The sequence below is a fragment of the Gouania willdenowi genome, chromosome 8 (genome assembly GCF_900634775.1).
Source record: "Gouania willdenowi chromosome 8, fGouWil2.1, whole genome shotgun sequence".
Lineage (NCBI taxonomy): Eukaryota > Metazoa > Chordata > Actinopteri > Blenniiformes > Gobiesocidae > Gouania > Gouania willdenowi.
This window is the reverse complement of record NC_041051.1, coordinates 1910498-1930010: the sequence shown is the minus strand read 5'-3', so window position 1 is coordinate 1930010 and position 19513 is coordinate 1910498. Positions and strand designations below refer to the sequence as shown.

The window sequence follows — 19513 nt, the reverse complement described above, 5'->3', positions numbered from 1 at the left end:
TAACCTGTGATTTCAAATAATGCACAGTAAAGGTCTGCTAGTTTATTGGCCAGTAAAGGAAAATCCGATTTCAAATTTTTAGACCTGACAAGACACTTTCACTCAAAAAACAAAGTCTTATGAGTGCATTAAAAATCTAAATTACAGGTTTGGTTTTACATCTGTCTTCTTCTTCTACTCTCCAGGACTATGACTTGTGCATCAATTGTTACAACGCCAAAGGACATGAGCATAAGATGGACAAACTGGGGCTAGGACTGGATGATGACAGCAACAACCAATCGGCAGCGGCGACACAGAGCCCCGGCGACTCTCGTCGACTCAGCATCCAGCGCTGCATCCAGTCACTTGTCCATGCGTGCCAGTGTAGGAACGCCAACTGCTCCCTGCCATCCTGCCAGAAGATGAAGCGCGTTGTTCAGCACACTAAAGGCTGCAAACGCAAGACTAATGGCGGCTGTCCCATCTGCAAGCAGCTTATTGCTCTGTGCTGCTACCATGCCAAACACTGTCAGGAGAACAAATGTCCCGTCCCTTTCTGTCTGAATATCAAGCAGAAGCTCCGGCAGCAGCAGCTGCAGCACCGACTCCAGCAGGCCCAGATGCTGAGGAGGAGGATGGCCAGCATGCAGCGGGTCGGGCAGCCAACCGGAGGGCCGCCAGGAGGGCCAGTAGGGCTTCCATCACCAGGAAACAACAGTTCCACAGCACCAAGTACACCGACTTCTTGTGGAACCCAACCTCCAACTCCACAGACGCCCACTCAGAGCGTCGCTCCAGGCCCAGCGCAGGTTTTGGGTCCTGGACCAGGAGCACCACAGAAGCAGCCAGCAGGGATGCAGGCACAACATCCTCTTCACCAGTACCAGCAGATGTCGGTTGGAGGTGCTGGAGCAGGAGGCATAATGAACTCCCCACAACATCAGCAAATGCTTCCTCAGGTCCAGCAGCACCCCAACAATCTGCCTCCGTACGCCTGCAGATTACCAGGCTCCTCCCCAATTCACCAGTCGCAGGGTAAACCAGTTCTGGGCTCAGCTACGCCTCCACACCAGCAGCAGAGTGGTGCCGTCATGGTCGGAGGCGTTGGGGCTCAGCAGCCCCCAAATCATCTGCAGAGTCAGGCTTCTCTTTCACAGCAGCAGCAGCCCACTGCTGGGCCCCCTCCAGCGGCCGTGGAGATAGCCATGAAGATCCAGCAGGTGGCAGATGCTCAGAGGAAGATGTCTCTACAGAGACAAGCAGCTCAGGCGGCCGCCGGCCTGATGCCTCCTCATCCTCACCAGCAGGGTCAGCAAATGGGCATGGGACACCCAGGGGGAGGGAGCATGGCACAGAACCAAGCCCGAGCCCACATGGATCAGCAGCAGGGCGCTCCACCTGGGATGGTGATGCAGCCCCAGCAGGTGCAGCAACCTCAACATCAGCAGGTCCAGCATCAGCAGGTCCAGCATCAGCAGGTCCAGCATCAGCAGGTCCAGCATCAGCAGGTCCAGCATCAGCAGGTCCAGCATCAGCAAGTGCAGCATCAGCAGGTCCAGCATCAGCAGGTCCAGCATCAGCAGGTCCAGCATCAGCAGGTCCAGCATCAGCAGGTCCAGCATCAGCAGGTCCAGCATCAGCAGGTCCAGCATCAGCAGGTCCAGCATCAACAAGTGCAGCATCAACAAGTGCAGCATCAGCAGCAGAGGATGGGGGTCCCAGTCCAGAACCCTCAGCATCTGCAGCAGCTGCAGCAGCAACAACAGCAGCAGCAGTGGACGGGTCAGAACATGGTACCACAACAAAGGCAAGCAATGATGAACCAAATGAACCATCCGGCCATGATTGCAGCTCAGCATCAACAACAACAACAACAACAACAACAGCAGCAGCAGCACCAACAGGCTCAGAGCCACGCCGTCCTAATGAATATGACTCAGCAGCAGCAGCCGACAGCGTCTGCAGCAGCAGGTGGAGCGGTCGCTGGAGCCACTGGAGTTCCCAGTCTCCCCGCCGGCGGAAACATTCCTCAGGCTGCACTTCAGGAGCTTCTAAAGACTCTCCGCTCTCCGAGCTCACCGCTCCAGCAGCAACAAGTCCTCAACATCCTGCGGTCCAGCCCTCAGCTCATGGCCGCTTTTATTAAACAGAGAGCCTCCAAATACAAGGGGGGTCAAGGAGGGCCCGGAGGACCAGGAGGGGTTCCCGGAGGACCTGGTCCAACTGGGGGTTCTGTAGGAAATGTGCTTACAGGAGGGGGTCCACAGGTGAACATTAATCCTGCAGCTGTGAGTCAGACAGGAATGCACATGGGAGGTCAGGGAGGGAATGTCAACATGGCGTCGATGGCTCAGCTCCAGCAGCAGAGGCCCATGCTCAGCTCCATGCAGCAGCAACAGCATGTTGCAGCTCTGCAGCAGCAACAGCAAGGAGTGGGAAGAGGAATGCAGGGCCAAAGTCCACAAATGGGGAACCTGAACAGCCCCCAATTCAGAGAGTTACTGATGAGACGACACCTGCAGCAGCAGCAGCAGCAGCAGCAGCAGCAGCAGCAGCAGATGGGAGGGAGTCACGCTCAGTTCCAGCAGCCACAGCCTCCACAGCAGCAGGGATTCATGGGACAGTCTGGGATGCAGCTTTCTGCTGTTGGACAAGGTCCAGGTGGGCCCCAGCTTGGTCCTCAGACAACCGGTGGCCCCCCTGGCCAGCAGGGCCAAGGTTATCCTGGGTCCGTTTCCCTCCAGCAGAGGCTCCAGCACCAACACCACCTCCAGATGCAGCAGAAGAACGCCATGGCTGGCCTACAAGGTGGTGACACAGGACCAGGTGGTGGAGGTCCTCAACAGGCACCTCAGGGCCCCCAACCCCCTCAGGGTGGCCCCCCACCTCAGTCCTCTCAGGCCCTGCTGCAGCAGGCTCTCCATCAGAGGCTGTTGCAGCAACAGCAACATCTGGGTCCTGGAGGATCACCAGCACAGCACAGTAACCCCATGAGTCCTCAGCCCATGGCTCCGTCTCCACACACCCACCTGCAGGGTCAGCCGCTGCCCACCTCTCTGGCCAATCAGGTGCGATCGCCACAGCCGTCACCGCGGCCGCAGTCACAGCCGCCGCATTCCAGTCCGTCCCCACGTATGCAGCCGCAGCCTTCGCCACATCACATCTCTCCGCAGATGCAGACGGGGTCTCCGCACCCGGCCCACATGAACCAGCACCACATGGTGGTCCCTCCACAGCAGCAGAACTCTATGGAGCAATTTGGACCAGATCAGAGCACCATGCTGTCCCAGCTGAGCAACATGGCAGGTCTGCATGGGCCTGGGGGAACCAGTCAGGACCCAATGGGCCAGAACATGAGTCACAACCCTTTAGATATCATGTAGTCCTCTTCCATTCTTGGCACAAACTGCACTCACCCAGGACAGTGTTATCGTTCCTACTTAGAATTTCTTTTTATACTATTATTAAATGTTATTTAAAGTTTTCAATAAAGAAGTGTTGAACTGAACTTCCTATGGGAGATGAATGTTAAATCAAGCAGTCTTTAAATGGATTAGAGTAAATGAATGGTAAGTTATTGCTGTTAATATATTTTTTTCTCCAACTGTGGACAAAGACCGGGACAAATATTTGGCGCCTCCACATCCTGCAGGAAAACAAATGTTTTCAGAAACAGAAGCGAATGCCTTTTTAAATTTTTTCTTTTTGACACAAAATGTTTTTAGGATTTAAAAATGGTTGTGAATTAAAGAGGAGACAGTTTAGTGCAATGGGCTGTTATCCTCATACATCCAAACATGATGCATATCTTCCTTTTGAAATGGTTTATTTATTGTATTATTCTGGGGTGGGACCCTGAAACTGCTTCGTATAGAAGTCTATTTTTCTTACAGACTGTTGATGCTCCAAACAGGATGTCCTTAGATGGGAATGCTGTCAAAGTTTGGTGCAATTGGCTGAGCGTCTCGCTCGTATCCCTCATTAAACATGCAAGCCCTCTCCCTCGAATGTGTGTGCACTCCTTCCTCTATAGACACTTGGGGAGGGGGGTGCTACCTGTGTGCCTGTAACCATTGGACTGCGTGGGGCGGGCGGGCTCCTGTTAGTGTTTTTAGATTCTACTGTGGAGTGAACGGAGGGTTGTGATCCAAATGAACTGTGTTGCACAGAAACGAGCAGAGGAAGCTTGACTCTGCTCGTCTCCTTTGCTGCTTCCTTCTGACTCTTTAACCCCATCCATGAGCTCCAGCCTCTATCTTTCTGCTATGAACTTTGGGAGTTTATTTAATATTTTTTACTGTACAAAAAAACTGTGGACTCAGATACTGTTTTTATAATAAAATGAAAATGATCAATGATCATGTGGCCTTCCTGTTTCTGCTTGTCTGACATATGAAGGTTAAATCATTTTTTAAATGTACATCTGGTGCTCAGTCATCATGAACACATGGTGATTGTAACTCATCCACTAGGAGAAGTAACTAGATGGGTACAAAGTGCCTTATTTAAACTTTTTTTTTTTTTTTTTTATCTGCCTTTCCTTTCAGAGTCAATATCTTTTATTCTGCATTAGGAGGCCCTTTCTGCTTTTTTTAAAAAAAAAAATATATATATATATATATATATATATATATTAAGATTTTATATGGATGAAGACGGGATGCACTGTCACTGGATGTATATTGATTTTTATACAACATTTAGGAAATGTTTGTGTTGCCTGGCAACCGCCTGTCTCCCTTCCAGTTTTGGACCTATTTGTTTTGGCGGAACCAAATAAGTTATTAAATAAGCAAATCATAAACTCTTGTTGCTTAATAGGCCTATTATTGATTAATAAAATGTGTGTACTGTGTGCCGATTGTAAAGTTGTACATACATTAACAGCAACTTTGTGCCACATTTAGCAACAAACCACCTTTAAAATGTCAATTTTTTTGACCAGATTTACAGCAAATAGCTTTTAGGTTTACATGTATGTTTGTATCTAACATTTAGATTTAAAATTTAACAACAGAGAGAAAATATCACAAAATTCACGTACGTTCACAAACTATTCAGGTAGGTCATGTATTCACCTGTATAACCCGTTAAAGTCCGACAATGGTACGGTCCATTATGCTGCATTCGATTGCACTCGGAACCTGGATAAATCGGACAGAACGAATCGGAAAAGTGCAATAAAACGTTTTTACTTTTATGTGGCGTCTAATTTGGCACGTGTGTTATTAGAAGTGCAGAATAACTAGCGGTATTTCCATCCCCACTCTGTTGAACGCCGCTCTGCGTCAGTAACGATACCTGTATAGCACTCTGGCCATAGATATATAAAGGCTAGCTGTGTCGTCCGCAGTGGCGGCCATGTTGTCTCGGTCAGCTCGCTCACCCATAACACTGTGTAGTAGTGGCGCATGTACTTTTTAAATAACCATAACTTGCTCAATTTTCTACAGATTTTCAAACGGTTTCGTTTGTTATGAAGGTCAGAGGTGCTATTATAACACTGCACTTATGGATTATTATTTTACACTTCCAGTCAATAGTTTTGGATGACCTACTTATTAGACTTCAGATAGGTGCAACGAATACCAGTGTTGGGTAAGTTACTCTAAACTTGTAATATATGTATATTAAAGTTACTGGGATAAAATTGTTATATATTTGTACTAAAATATTACTGTTTTTTTTTTTAATGTAACTGAGTTACACTACATTGAGTTACTTTTAGTCCAGAACACTAATTATATCACACTGATAGATTAACATTGGTCTAAGTTATGTTTCAAATATTTCTGCTGTTTCAGGAGCAGAAAGTTATTTCTTGTTCCCCATAAGTTATATTTATCTATAATGATCATCTGTATTTCTTCATATAATTGCAAACAGTGAGAAAACAAAGTAAAATATGCACTTAAATCAAATATACATGTAACTTGAGTTACTTTAATTGTAACTATTGGAGATTATTGTGTAATAATATTTGCTGGAACACCTCAACCCAGTTGCTCCGGTCAGAGAGAGAAACGAGGACAGAATTCAGTCTTAGCCTTTTACATGCCACAGTATGGAAACAGTGATGAATTATCCATTAGTTCACTGATGTACAAGATAACTGATGGTTTGTGATGATGTTTTCTTTCATGAACGCATCACATTCAAAGCAGACGACACATTGACCAGCCGAACACTCGCGTGGTGTAGTGGAAAATAATGTCAACCGCACATTCAGTGGTTAGGACCCTTGGCGGCCCGCAACAGTGCCCGAACACAACGGTGAAAACAATAGCTGCCCGTTTAGGTGCCTGAACATAAAAACACCGTAATACAAACGAAACAGAAAATGTATAACAGTAACTAGTAATATATTATCACTTTTCACTTTTGTAATGAGTTGCACTACTGAGTTTTTTCAAAAAGGAATATATTACTGTAATATATTACAAAAATAACAAGTTACTCCCAACACTGATGAACACACACACAAGTTATTAATATGTCAAATCAATATATGAGCGACTAAAACTTGGCGTACAGAATGGCAACAGGAGATATATGTATACTTTTATTATAGGAATATTACTAATATGATAAAATAGTTTTAATTATTACATGTTTAGTTTAAACAAGTAATAATTCAAATTGTATCTTAATAATATTTCATAAATTTTACATTTACTTGTAATAACAAATACGTACAAGATTTCCCTTTACAAATACACATCAAGAAATACTGCATGTGTAAATCCCAGAACTAGACTACAGTGGAGGACTGAGATAAGAAATTACCCAGGAAACATAGTAAAATCTTACATAAAGATACTCCATATGATACTTTAAGAATAACCACATTAAAATAGTTATAAAAAGGTTGTTTTTTTAAAAAAAAAAAAACACTCAGTAATTGATTAAATGAGCGTAAGTATTATAAAAAGCCTTGTGTCAACAATAATCTTGCAATTCTGTTATGTCTGTTCCTTTGTGACCTTATTGTACACACTTCCACTAAGTAACTAACGATTATCCTAAATATAGTCATAGTATTGTACTATGTTACATGTGAAAGGTGATCACACAGGCTCTGGTTACAACAGATTAGAGCCTCCGTAGGCTGCACAAAAGTCTAGAATCTTCACTTCAATCTTCCATCAGCAATTTTCTCAAGGAATCATAATGTAAAATGTTTTTTAACAAGTTAAATCTGGTGGTCTCAGCCTTACACAACTATGCTGCATGATTAAGTCATTTCTTTAAGAGAAAAGCTGCAATTTTAACATTTGAAAACGTCCAGATTTGTACCCACGTTAATAACATTTGTAAGAAAGCAAACCGTATGCAAATCCATCCAGATTTTAGCAAGATAAAAGTATTTACGTTCGGCAGATCACTCACTTTCCCTCTGGTTCCACAGATGGCTGCCGGTGTTGCCGTGGCAGAATCCGCCGTTAGTCCTCTAGCCTCTATATATGATATTTATGCTCTCTACAGCCTGGTTCCCAACGTGGGGTACGAACATTGTCATGGGGGTACATAAGCCTCCATGCATTTCCACAAATTTAACATTAACCGATCTAAAACAAATTCTTATTATTTTTTTAATTATTATCTTGTTCCTCAACAGAGGAGGTGAATTTCAGAGACAAATTTCACAGTTGGGCTACATTATATGTGACATTACATCAGTGGTTCCCAACTTTTGTGGGTTGTGACCCCATTTTATTATCACACATTTTTGGTGTTTCCAGAGACTTTTTTCTTTCTTTCTAGAATTAGCTTTTAATAATGTTTGTTGTTGTCAGGAATAGGGCACAAAAAGGCAAGATGTGCCAGCTCAGCAATTTTTATACTGCATTTTATTTTAACTAGATTTATATCTGAGAAAGTAAAAGTATAGAGTTATTAGTATTAAAATTGTTTTGTGTGTGGTGTTGTAATTTGAAAAAGAATAATAATTAAAACATTTTAAAAATAAATTTTTAATCAGTTTTTTAATTATTATTATAAATTATTAGACATTTCAGGGGACCCCATTTGAATTCCAGGCGACCCCACATGGGGTCACAACACCAATGTTGAAAAACATTGCATTACATTATTATGTTTTTTAAGTGTGCAGCGGTAGAGGGTACTATTTGGTTAAAACCAGATAAACATCAAACAAAGTGAACCAATCCTAGTTCCTCCATCAGATCCACCTAAAGTTCTACAAACACGGTGATAGAGATGAACCTGTAGCAATGATTATGAACTGGAAACTCAACTAAAGCTAACTATGCTAAGCTAACCCACCAACACACAGACAGGGCTAAGAGCTAATGCTAACCACTCCATATAAGGAATAGACCAAATAAAAAGAACACATCTTACTGTCATAAAACCACAGAGAACCATTGATTTGTTTATGGTCAGATTTAATACTTTACTATGGAAGAATAAAAACTAAACATGTCACACATTGTGTGAAATAAATATTAATATAATACTAATGTCACTATTCATCCATGCAAACTTGTGAAACACAATATTTTTTAATCATATTTCACATGTTCACAGACAAATCTGGTCTCATTAGACTAATGTAAATATTGAGATTATTACACATAAATATACTGAATGATTAAATCATCAGCTTGATCTGGTTTAATTATAGAAAATCATAGAGATATTTATCAATTATAACTTTATGTAACTCATTAATCAGCAGTAAAAACACTAATGGAGTTAGTTTCGGTTTCATTTTTTTTTTAAAATTTTTTTTAAGAAAATAAATTTTTTTCAAATGAGGAATGAAATTAAATGAATTATATACAATAACTCTGATAGACCCACATACACAAATATATTCCATAAAATATCAGCTCATGAACTCAGCAGTTATTGTAGCCTTTTACAATGTGTCTAATGTTGATGTATTCACATTTATTTGTGTTTGTAAAGAACTGTTTACACTAAATTGTGATTTTTTAAAAAATAGTTTTTATTTATCGTGATATTTATCGTTATCGTGATAAATACCAGAAATTATCAGGATTATTTTTTTTGCCAATATCGCCCATCCCTACAATACACCAACATTCCATCTGTACTTAGCGCCCCTCATTGGCCAGTTTCAGTCATGTGACTAAGACTAAACCTAATCCTAAACATTGTTGTGATATAGGGTTATAACCTAACCCTAAGACGCTACGTACGTGTATTTCGGTAAACGTACCAATAGCAGCGGGGATTGTTTGTCCAGCAACCGTACGAATAGATACTTTCTATATTTATAATATATATTTCTCCAGCAGGCATTTTTGCTCCTCTAAAAATATAAAAACAAACATCAGCTTGCTGTGGCCAGTCATGTTTTCCGAGTTTACTGAATTAAACACATTTACCTCGGAGTTCAAAATTGACGACCCAAATTTTCTTCTTCTTCTGTGTAGTTTACCAGTGGTTGGCAACCAAGGCAAAGAGCATCACCACCCAGACCTCAATCCTTCAGGATTCCGTGTGCAATCAAATGCAGCACTTGGTATGTGCTGTGGAACTTGATAGAGGGTTTTTACAGACGTCACGTTCTGGCAGTAACCAACATTACATGTTGGAGGCACTCGGAGGTAAACACTGCGATGGATAAACCACAAAAAATGCGTAATAGAAGCAAAGGCCTACGCTTTGCTAGCAACAAGCGCCTGTTTTCCTCTGACTCCCTGATTTTTTACACGTTTTGGAAGTCTCTAAAACTCCAAATGTTTTTCACGGTCTGACGATTGGTACAGACAAAAATACAACAATAATTCACCATTTCCTCTCGAAATTCGGGTTTCGCTTGTGTGCGTACGCTTTGTTTACCTGCTGAATATCGCCAATACGGCGAATTCCGGATTGATGACGCGTCGTGAAAATTCTCTATAGACACGCGTGACACGTTGTTTCGCTTTGATGTTGTGTGACTTTCGTGTTGTCACTTCTTCACTGTGAGCAGCATGTCTTTCCTTCATTTTGATGGCGCAGCATGATGATGAACATGCTATTCTCCACCATAGAGTCTCAACAGTTTGATTCAACTTTTGTTACAAAAGACATGGGTTCGGGTGATGGTCACCCTACAGTCACTACTGCTCTGATTCACCCACCTCAGATAAACCAGGGTCTGCTGGGGGATGAGTGCTGTGGAGGAGAGTGCTGTGTGGAGGTAAAGGAGCTGGTTCAGCACCACACTAATGCTAATGCTAATGTTCCCCAACTGGGAGAACAGCATCTCCAGTCTGGAGAGCTCAGGACTTATCAGGCCAGTAGATCTTTGGATTTACTTCATCCGTTTGAATTGTTTGTTTTTGACTCGTTTTTTCTTCCTTCTATTCATTCATTCATTCAACTGTTTTGGACATTTTACATTCTGGTGATCCATAAGTATGTTTATTCACTCCAATTATGGCCAAGGATGAGTTTATGGATACAATCTCTTGCAAACACGTGTTTGAAGTCTCGCCTTCTTCTGCTTTTGATCGGTACCATACTGAAAATCCTGGAATGCCTGAAATGCATTTTTCAATTATTAGAGAGTTTCTTCCGGGAGATTTTAATGCTAATAATTTCATCTTGTTTGTGCTGGGTTAATTGGAAAATAGTCAGTTTCCTGTTTTGGATCATGTCTCCCTTTATAGGACTCTTGAGGTTTTATTGGAAAATCTTTACAATACCCATAAGGATCCTCTTCTTACAGTATGTTGCATGTTTTATTCTGGCAATCCTTAAAACACATATAACGACACTTCCCCCTCTTTGGAACATTACCTGGACCATCCTAATTGTGCTATTGTTAGGTCTCATTCTGAAATGTTGTTTGGTGGGTAACATTTTGAAATCAGTTTCATCTTCTTTGCACCAGGTTTACTGGATGTCGGGTCTTTCCCTGGTTTGGGTTTGGCACATCTTCAAAACTCTTATTTCCAAGATTGATAAGATATTGTGGAGTATGAAGAAAAAAAATCCTAGTTGGAAATTAGATGATTTCTCCAGGGTTAATGGATCTTTGGGGGATTATTGGAATAATTCATTTTTCACAACTCTTTGGGCCTCGAATCTTGATGCAAGGATGGCCCCTTTGAAGAAATTGCCTACTATTGGGGAATTTATTAGTATCTGGATCATCTTACATCTGTTTTTTATCATTTTAATCCTAAATATCTTCAAATTGTCCCTTTCACCAATGTTAAAGTGTTTGTCTCCCTTTTTTTCACCACTAGAAAGGTTGTGGATGATTTTAAACTCAAAGTTACAAATCAACATTGATAGGTTAAACAAGATTGTCTTGCTGGTAATATACATGATACAATGGACAGCAGAACAATTTCTTCTTCAGGTTAGACTCACAACTTATTTGGCTACAATGATTATGTACTTTATATTTGTTAATACACTTTATCAACCATTTATAGCTCTGGGTGTACTGAGTTGTTGCATTATTCTTTGGCTATTCATACACCCTGTTTTAGGATTCTTGAAAATTTTATGGGAGTATTTAAAGAAAAACTTGACTATACCTTTGGTCAAGATACCCCAATGGATCTCTGGACTAAATTATGTTGTATTTTTTATATTGGGAATGTTTACAGTGTTTTTTTTGGAAGAAGTGATATTTTTTGGGGTAATTTGTTATATGGCATCTTTCTTGTCATTAGACACTCCCCTGGATTGTTTCTATTCAGTCTAGACCATGGATCTAAAGTAGGCCTCCAGTGTCCAGCTCCTCATCTGCCTGTACCCTGTTGGAGTCAGTCTGGCCCTAATCCTTGGTTGAACATGTCTGGGGCCTTTCCCCTAGGGCATATACAGTAGCTATTAGGGATTGAATCTGCTTTCAAAGTTTTCTCCAGGAGCAGAGTTCCATTATAGTCACTAATGGAAGCAGAGAAACAGGACGGATCATTGTTGTGCATGTGTGGGTGTTTTGGTTCCCCGCACCACAACGAAAAGGTTTCTAAACTGGACAACAATGATAATTGAAGCAGTAGAAAGCAGAAGAGAATACAACCAGGAGACAGAAAAAAAAGAGAAGGAGCAAGAAGAAAAGACTGAGTGGTTAGCACATCCACCTCACAGCAAGAAGGTCCTGGGTTCAATCCCTGAGGTGGACACTTTGGTCCTTTCTGTGTGGGGTTTGCATGTTCTCCTTGTGTTGCTGGGTTTCCTTCAGTTTCCTTCCATAATACAAAAAACATGACTGTGAGGTTGATTAGAGTCTCTGGATTGCTGGAGTGGCGCCCTGTCCAGGGTGTACCCACAGCTGGACTGGCCATCGGGCGTACCGTGCAAATGGGCCGATGGTGATTTTGGGCCAGCCCATTAATTATGATTGATTCAGGGCTGAACCAATTACAGCTGAGGGCCAATGCTCCCCCTTCTCGAGCCTCGGTTGTCAATCAATCAATCTTACAGAGAGAAAGAAGGAGACGCAGAAAAAAATCGACATAAAAAGAGACAAGCTCTAAAGGCAGATGTTGCCAAATGTGTGAAAATAACACAGATGTTTGCTGGTGGCTAAGGTGGAGTTTCATCTTCAGCAGCAGCAGCGGCCGCAGCTGATGATGGTGGTCGTCAGGTGGATGAGGGGAAGGGGAGGCAGGAGGAGGAGGAGGAACTGCGGTCAAGCCAGCCTCCACTCGAAAATCCGCGGTCATTCTAGCCGCCAGCCAATTTGCGGTGCCTGTTTATTGACGACAGTACGGTAATGCAGTCTGAGGACGGACTTCAAAATAAAAGCACCGTCCTATGAACACTACACGTCTGATGTGCTGCTACTTGGTTGAGAAGAAAAGCTACAGTCACATCGGCCCATTGTGGAAATGTTTGGACATGACTGAGTTGCTAATAAATTTGACATCTAGTAAAATAATTGATTATTGAATATTTGATTATTTTACCATCCTAATTCTGATCACATTGAAGCCTTAGAAAATGAGGCCATGACATTTTATTTGTGTGAATAAAAAGTCCAACATAAAAATGAACACAATGGCTAAGATAATTCTAGCAAGTTCTGATGTGTCGTTTCAAAATAAAAGCTCACCAAAGTTTCAAATATGAGACTTATTATATAAGACTTTGGATTCATTTTTAAAGAAAACGCCCTGTTATTACAGTCTAATTTCACTTCAGGGTTATAGTACACGACCTCATGGCGTGACCCTATAAGTTTCAAGTCATTCTGATCTGTCGTTTCAAAATAAAAGCCTGTCAGAGTTTCAAATATGAGACTTATTACATATGATTTTGAATTCATTTTTTTTAATTTTTTTTTTATTTTTAAAAACGCCCTGTTATCACAGTCTTATTTCACTTCATGGTTGTAGTACACAACCTTATGGCGTGACCCAATAAGTTCCAAGAAATTCTGATGTGTAGTTTCAAAATAAAAGCCTGTCAATTTTTCACATATCAGACTTATTATATATGACTTTGGATTCATTTTTAAAGAAAACTACCTGGTATTTGTCTTTTTTTTTTCACTTGTCTGCACATGCTGTCAAAGGTCAACACGACAAGAAGTGCAAACATTTTGAGACAGCAATGCATGTTTTGTTATTGCAATAAAATCATTTATTTTATTGCATAATTGTGACCATCACCAGCCCTCCTTAAGGATGGGTAAGAAACATTTTATCATGGGCTGTGCGTTTGTCATGCACGGTTCGGAGACAAAACCAAGAAGTGCCGCCCCCCATGCAGCTTCAGGCCGGGGGGAAACGAAAGGGCTGGCGGTCAGTCGTGGCCCTGAACGTCAGCGGCTCCAGCAGGCTACTCTTCATCAAAGACATTGTCTCCGGTTGCAAGTTCCTCTGCGACACCGGCGCCCAGAGGAGCATTGTTCCCACATCGAGGACAGAGATCTCGGCAGGGGGTGACGGGCTGCCGTTAGCGTCCGCTAATGGTAGTCCCATCCGCTCTTACGGCACGCGGAGTGTCGAGCTGTGTTTCGGTGGACAGAGGTTCAAGTGGTGTTTCGTAGCTGCTGATGTTGCTTTTCCCCTCTTGGGGGCAGACTTCCTCTGTGCCCACGGTCTCCTGGTGGATGTAAAGAACAACCGGTTAGTCGACGCATTAACTTTCTCCTCTCTCCCATGCTCCAGCGGTGTGTCCATCTATGACGGGTTTTCAGCCTCGTTGTCAGAGGAGGATGTACATCCGCCTGCTCGCCGAGTTCGCAGAGTTGACATCCCCCAGGTGCCGAGAATGCCTGCAGTCAGACATAGGGTGGAGCACCATGTCGTCACCGAAGGCCCCCCAACTTACGCCAGGGCGCGGCGTCTCAATCCAGTCAAACTCGCAGCGGCGAAGGTGGAATTTGCTCACACGGAGCAACTGGGCATCATCCACCTCTCTGACAGCCCGTTGGCGGCCCCTCTGCACATTGTCCCAAAACCCAATGGCGGTTGGCGTCCATGTGGGGACTACCGCCGCCTCAATGACAAGACTGTGCCTGACCGCTACCCGGTCCCCCACATACAGGATTTTTCGGTACACCTGTCTGGCAAGCGTGTTTTCTCAAAGGTGGACGTGGTTTGTGGATATCATCAGGTTCCGGTGCACTCAGCGAACATCCTCAAGATGGCGGTGATCACCCCCTTCGGGTTGTTCGAGTACCTGCGCATGCCGTTTGGGCTTAAGAACGCTGCTCAATCGTTTCAACGGTTGATGGACTCAGTTGTATGAAGCTCTTAAGGGTAAATCCCCAGGTCAGGCAATCGACTAGACTGAGGAGAAGGATCTAGCTTTCAGAGGCGTCAAGACGGCACTAGCACAAGCAACGCTGTTGTGATCGCCATCACTACGGACGCGTCGGACTACGCTGTCAGCGTCGTTCACGAGCAGTGGGTGGGTGGCGCTTGGCAACCGCTTGCCTTCTTTAGCAGATAACTGACTCCCAGGGAGCGTAAGTACAGCGCGTTTGACAGGCTTGCGCTTTGGCTCGCGGTGCTGCACTTCCGTTTTTTGCTTGAGGGTCGGGAGTTTACAGCGTTTGTGGATCACAAACCCCTAACGTTTGTTATGTCCAAGGTAGCGGAGCCGTGGTCCACGCGCCAGCAGCGGCAGCTGACGTACATCTCGGAGTTTACCACTGACGTCCGTCACGTCACCGGCAAGTCGAACGTGGTCGCCGACTGCCTCTCCAGGGTCCTGGTTGGGGCAGTTCAGTTGGAGCTTGATTACGTCTGCATGGCAAAGGATCAGACCGCCGACTTTTTTTTTACCTCAATATATGTGGTTAAATGTTGTGTTAAATGTAGGAAAATGTGCTAAATATGAGAAAAGTGAGATAAATAATGAAAATGTGTAAGCTACAACTTTTATACTACATTTTTACACTTGGCACCCCATAGCTGAGAAGAGTAAGTTATTGAGGAAGTTATTTTTGTAGCCTGATGAGGTAAAATAAAATGATCAAAACACTCATTATAATGTATCAAAATTCAAATAAGATTAGATTAAACTTTACTGTCATTGCACAAAGTACAGTCCAGAGAAAACGTTTTGTATCTAACTTGAGTGCAAACAAGTAAAGTGCTCAGAAAATGCTTAAATTATAATTTATTAGTGCATAAGACACTAGGTGGAATAAATATAAGAATGAGGTATTGTTTATACAAACAGCTGTTTTCTTCCAGCCTTAACCTCTCACTGCCTCTTATAGGATGATGTCACTCATTTTTAGGAGTTTCCTTTAAGTCAGTACTGTATAAAATGCATGATTCAGCTATTTTTCAAGAGTGAAGATACCAGAACCTTGATCATGTGATCAAGTCCATCAGGTGTAATTGTTTCTGACCTTTCTCTGTTTGTCTCCTTACACTTTTCAAAGGTTGCCATGTTTGAGGAAATGTTCTGTGTTGCTGTGCTGAGTGTTGCTGCTGTGGAGGTTTAATGTGACTGTTTATTGATGTGTTGAGCACCAAGTCTGTGAAAATATCACTTCATCACAATCTGTCATTTATACATTTTATTATTCATCTCATCTCATGTTCCTCTGTGTCCTATTTTTCAGGATCCCATCATACGTTGTTCATTGTTTGTTCAGGAGGTTCCTCTAAGTAAGTACTGTATAGAGTTGATGACGCAACTATTTTCCCACCTTTTTTTAAATACCAGTTCGGAGCGAATGTCTCCCCAAAGTGGTGCCTGTTCCACCTGAAACTTTGTCAACGGCTTCCAAATACCCTGAGTTTGTGCATCTGTTATTTTGGGGTAATTTGGTCATTTCAAAAATATTTATTTTACACACAACACAACAACAAAAACACACAAAACTAAATATTTATACAAAACATACACAAAAGACAACAGAAATGCAAAAAACAAAAAAAAAAAACAACTAAAAAAAGACACAAAACGATTCCAGAATCACTACAATGGCAACAAAAAACAATAATTATACAAAAAATGCACAAAAATACAACAGAAAGATACAAAAATACACATAATGACTCTTTAATCACTTTTTTTCAAATAAAAAAAAACATGAACGTTTTCAGGTGTCTCCAGGGAAGTTACCCTTCACCTGTAACGCCTAAACCACAGAGATAACATTTGTTTTGACACAATTGTGAGGTATACATGTGTAAAATACTTTAAATAATAATAGTAATAGCAATAAGCAATTAGCAATAATGCAATGGACTGGCGCCATGTTTGGGCAAGTGGGTAAGAAGATGGATGATGGATATAAATTATAATAAAATTAATTAATAAAAATGTTAGTTATTGTTAACACTAGCAATGGACACGAAATACAGACTCACTTTTACCCAATGTTCAATTTCAGAAATAAAAGTAGGTGTTTTTGTGCTTTAATATTCATTGTTACAACAAAGACATTTTACATTCTTCAATTACAATTACGTTTTCAATTATGCATGTTAAATTACAATTCAATTACGATTACAGTGACCAGCATTTTTTCCATTTACTATTAAAATTACAACTTTTTTTTATTGTCAGAAAGTCAATTACAATTACGTTCTCAATTATTAAAGTTCAATTACAATGACTGAGCCTGAAATAAATAATCTAATAAAAGTTAACCATCCTCTTGTGTTAGCTGTATCAGCTGTAAAATACACTAAAAACATATCTATCATCTATTTTCTTTCAGATCTATTGGTTACTTTGTTAGGCTTCCTAATCAATAAATAGGTTTTAATATTTTTGGTGTGTGTGTCTGGGCCTTTTTTCTGTCAGTATACCCATTCATCCATCCATCCATTTTCTTCCGCTTTTATCCGGGGCCGGGTCGCGGAGGCAGCAGTCCCAGCAGAGATGCCCAGACCTCCCGATCCAGGCACAAGATAGTGACCGTATCACTGCTGACGCTGCACCGATCTGTCTATCAATCTCACGCTCCATCCTACCCTCACTCGTGAACAAGACCCCAAGATACTTGAACTCCGCCACTCGAGGCAAGGACTTTCCACTGACACAGAGAGGGGAAGCCACCTTTTTCTGGTGGAGAACCATGGCCTCAGATTTGGAGGTGCTGATCCTCATCCCGGCCGCTTCACACTCGGCTGCAAACCGCCCCAGTGCACGCTGAAGGTCCTGATTTGATGAAGCCAACAGAACAACATCATCTGCAAACAGCAGAGATGAAATCCTGAGGTTCCCAAATCGGACTCCCTCCGGTCCCTGGCTGCACCTAGAAATTCTGTCCATAAAAACAATGAACAGAACCGGTGACAAAGGGCAGCCCTGGTGGAGACCAACATGCACTGGGAACAGGTCTGACTTACTGCCGGCAATGCAAACCAGGCTCCTGCTGCAGTCATACAGGGAACGGACAGCCCTTAGCAAAGGGCCCCGGACCTTGTACTCCCGCAGCACCCCCCACAGGGCACAACGAGGGACACGGTCGAACTCCTTCTCCAGCTCCACAAAGCACATGTGGACTGGTTGGGCAAACTCCCAGGAACCCTCGAGCACCCGATGAAGGGTATAGAGCTGGTCCAGTGTGCCACGACTGGGACGAAAACCCCATTGTTCCTCCTGAATCCGAGGTTCGACTATTGGCCGGATCCTCCTCTCCAGCACCCTGGCGTAGACCTTGCTGGGGAGGCTGAGGAGTGTGATCCCTTTGTAGTTGGAGCACACCCTCCGATCCCCCTTCTTAAAGAGAGGGACCTGGGGTCTGCCAATCCAGAGGCACTGTCCCCAACTACCACGCGATGTTGCAGAGAAGTGTCAACCAAGACAGTCCTACAACATCCAGAGACTTAAGGTACTCAGGATCCCCGGAGCCCTGCCCCCGAGGAGCGTTTCAACCACCTCGGTGACTTCAGCCTGGGTGATGGGCAAGTCCGCCTCTGAGTCCCCAGCCTCTGCTTCCTCATCGGAAAACGTGGCAGTGGGATTGAGGAGACCCTCGAAGTACTCCTTCCACCGCCCGACAACATCCCCAGTTGAGGTCAGCAGCTCCCCCCCTGCCCTGTAAACAGTGTTGGTGAAGCACTGCTTCCCCTTCCTGAGGCGCCGAACGGTTTGCCAGAATTTCTTCTGGCCAGATCCCTCGGGATCTGGGAGAAGCTCATCCGGAGGTGGGAGTTGAAGACCCCACTGACAGAGGGATCCACCAGACGTTCCCAACAGACCCTCACCAAAACACGCGGCCGGAGATCAGGTGATACAACTACAAAGTCGATAATCGACCTCTGGCCTAGAGTGTCCTGATGCCACGTGCACTTACGGACACCCTTGTGCTCGAACATGGTGTTCGTTATGGACAAACTGTAACTAGCACAGAAGTCCAATAACAAAACACCACTCGGGTTCAGATCGGGGAGGCCGTTCTTCCCAATCACCCCTGTCCAGGTCTCACTGTCACGGCCCACGTGGGCGTTGAAGTCCCCCAGTAGAACAATGGAGTCCCCAGTCGCGACACTGTCTAGTACCCTTCCCAGGTACTCCAAGAAGGCTGGGTACTCTGCGCCGATGTTGGGCCCGTAGGCCGAAACAACGGTGAGAGACCTGTCCCCAACCCGAAGGCGTAGGGATGCGACCCTCTCGTTCACTGGGGTAAACTCCAACATGTGGTGGCTGAGCTGGGGGGAAATAAGCGAGCCCAGCCCAGGCCGCCGCCTCTCCCCGCGGGCAACGCCAGAGAAGTGGAGCGTCCAGCCTCTCTCCAGGACCAGATCCAGAGCCCAAGCTGTGAGTGCAGGTGAGCCCGACTATATCTAGCCGGTACCTCTCAACCTCCCGAACAAGCTCAGGCTCCTTCCCCCCAGCGAGGTGACGTTCCATGTCCCAACAGCCAGAAGCTGTGGACGCGGATCGGGCCGCCAAGGCACCCCCCCCCTCAACCGCCACCCAGTCCTCTCTGCACCCGACCCCTACGGATTCCTCTGCGGGTGGTGGGTCCACTGGAGGGCGGGCCCACGTTGTCCTTTCGGGCTAGGCCCGGCCGGGCCCCGTGGGCAAAGGCCCGATCACCAGGCGCTCGCATTCGAACCCCAGCCCCAGGCCTGGCTCCAGGTGGTCTTCTGAACTGCGCTTAGTC

The 19513-nt window shown here is 43.9% G+C and overlaps 1 protein-coding gene across 1 annotated transcript in view; it reads left to right on the top strand.

Annotated features, from left to right (window-relative positions):
• The window catches only part of LOC114468760 (CREB-binding protein-like), a 59584-nt gene extending 55243 nt beyond the window's left edge, over positions 1-4341 (top strand). The window contains 1 exon segment of the mRNA XM_028455822.1: positions 186-4341. Coding sequence (XP_028311623.1) covers positions 186-3365 — 3180 coding nt within the window. The 3' untranslated portion in view covers positions 3366-4341.
• The last annotated feature ends 15172 nt before the right edge of the window (positions 4342-19513 follow it).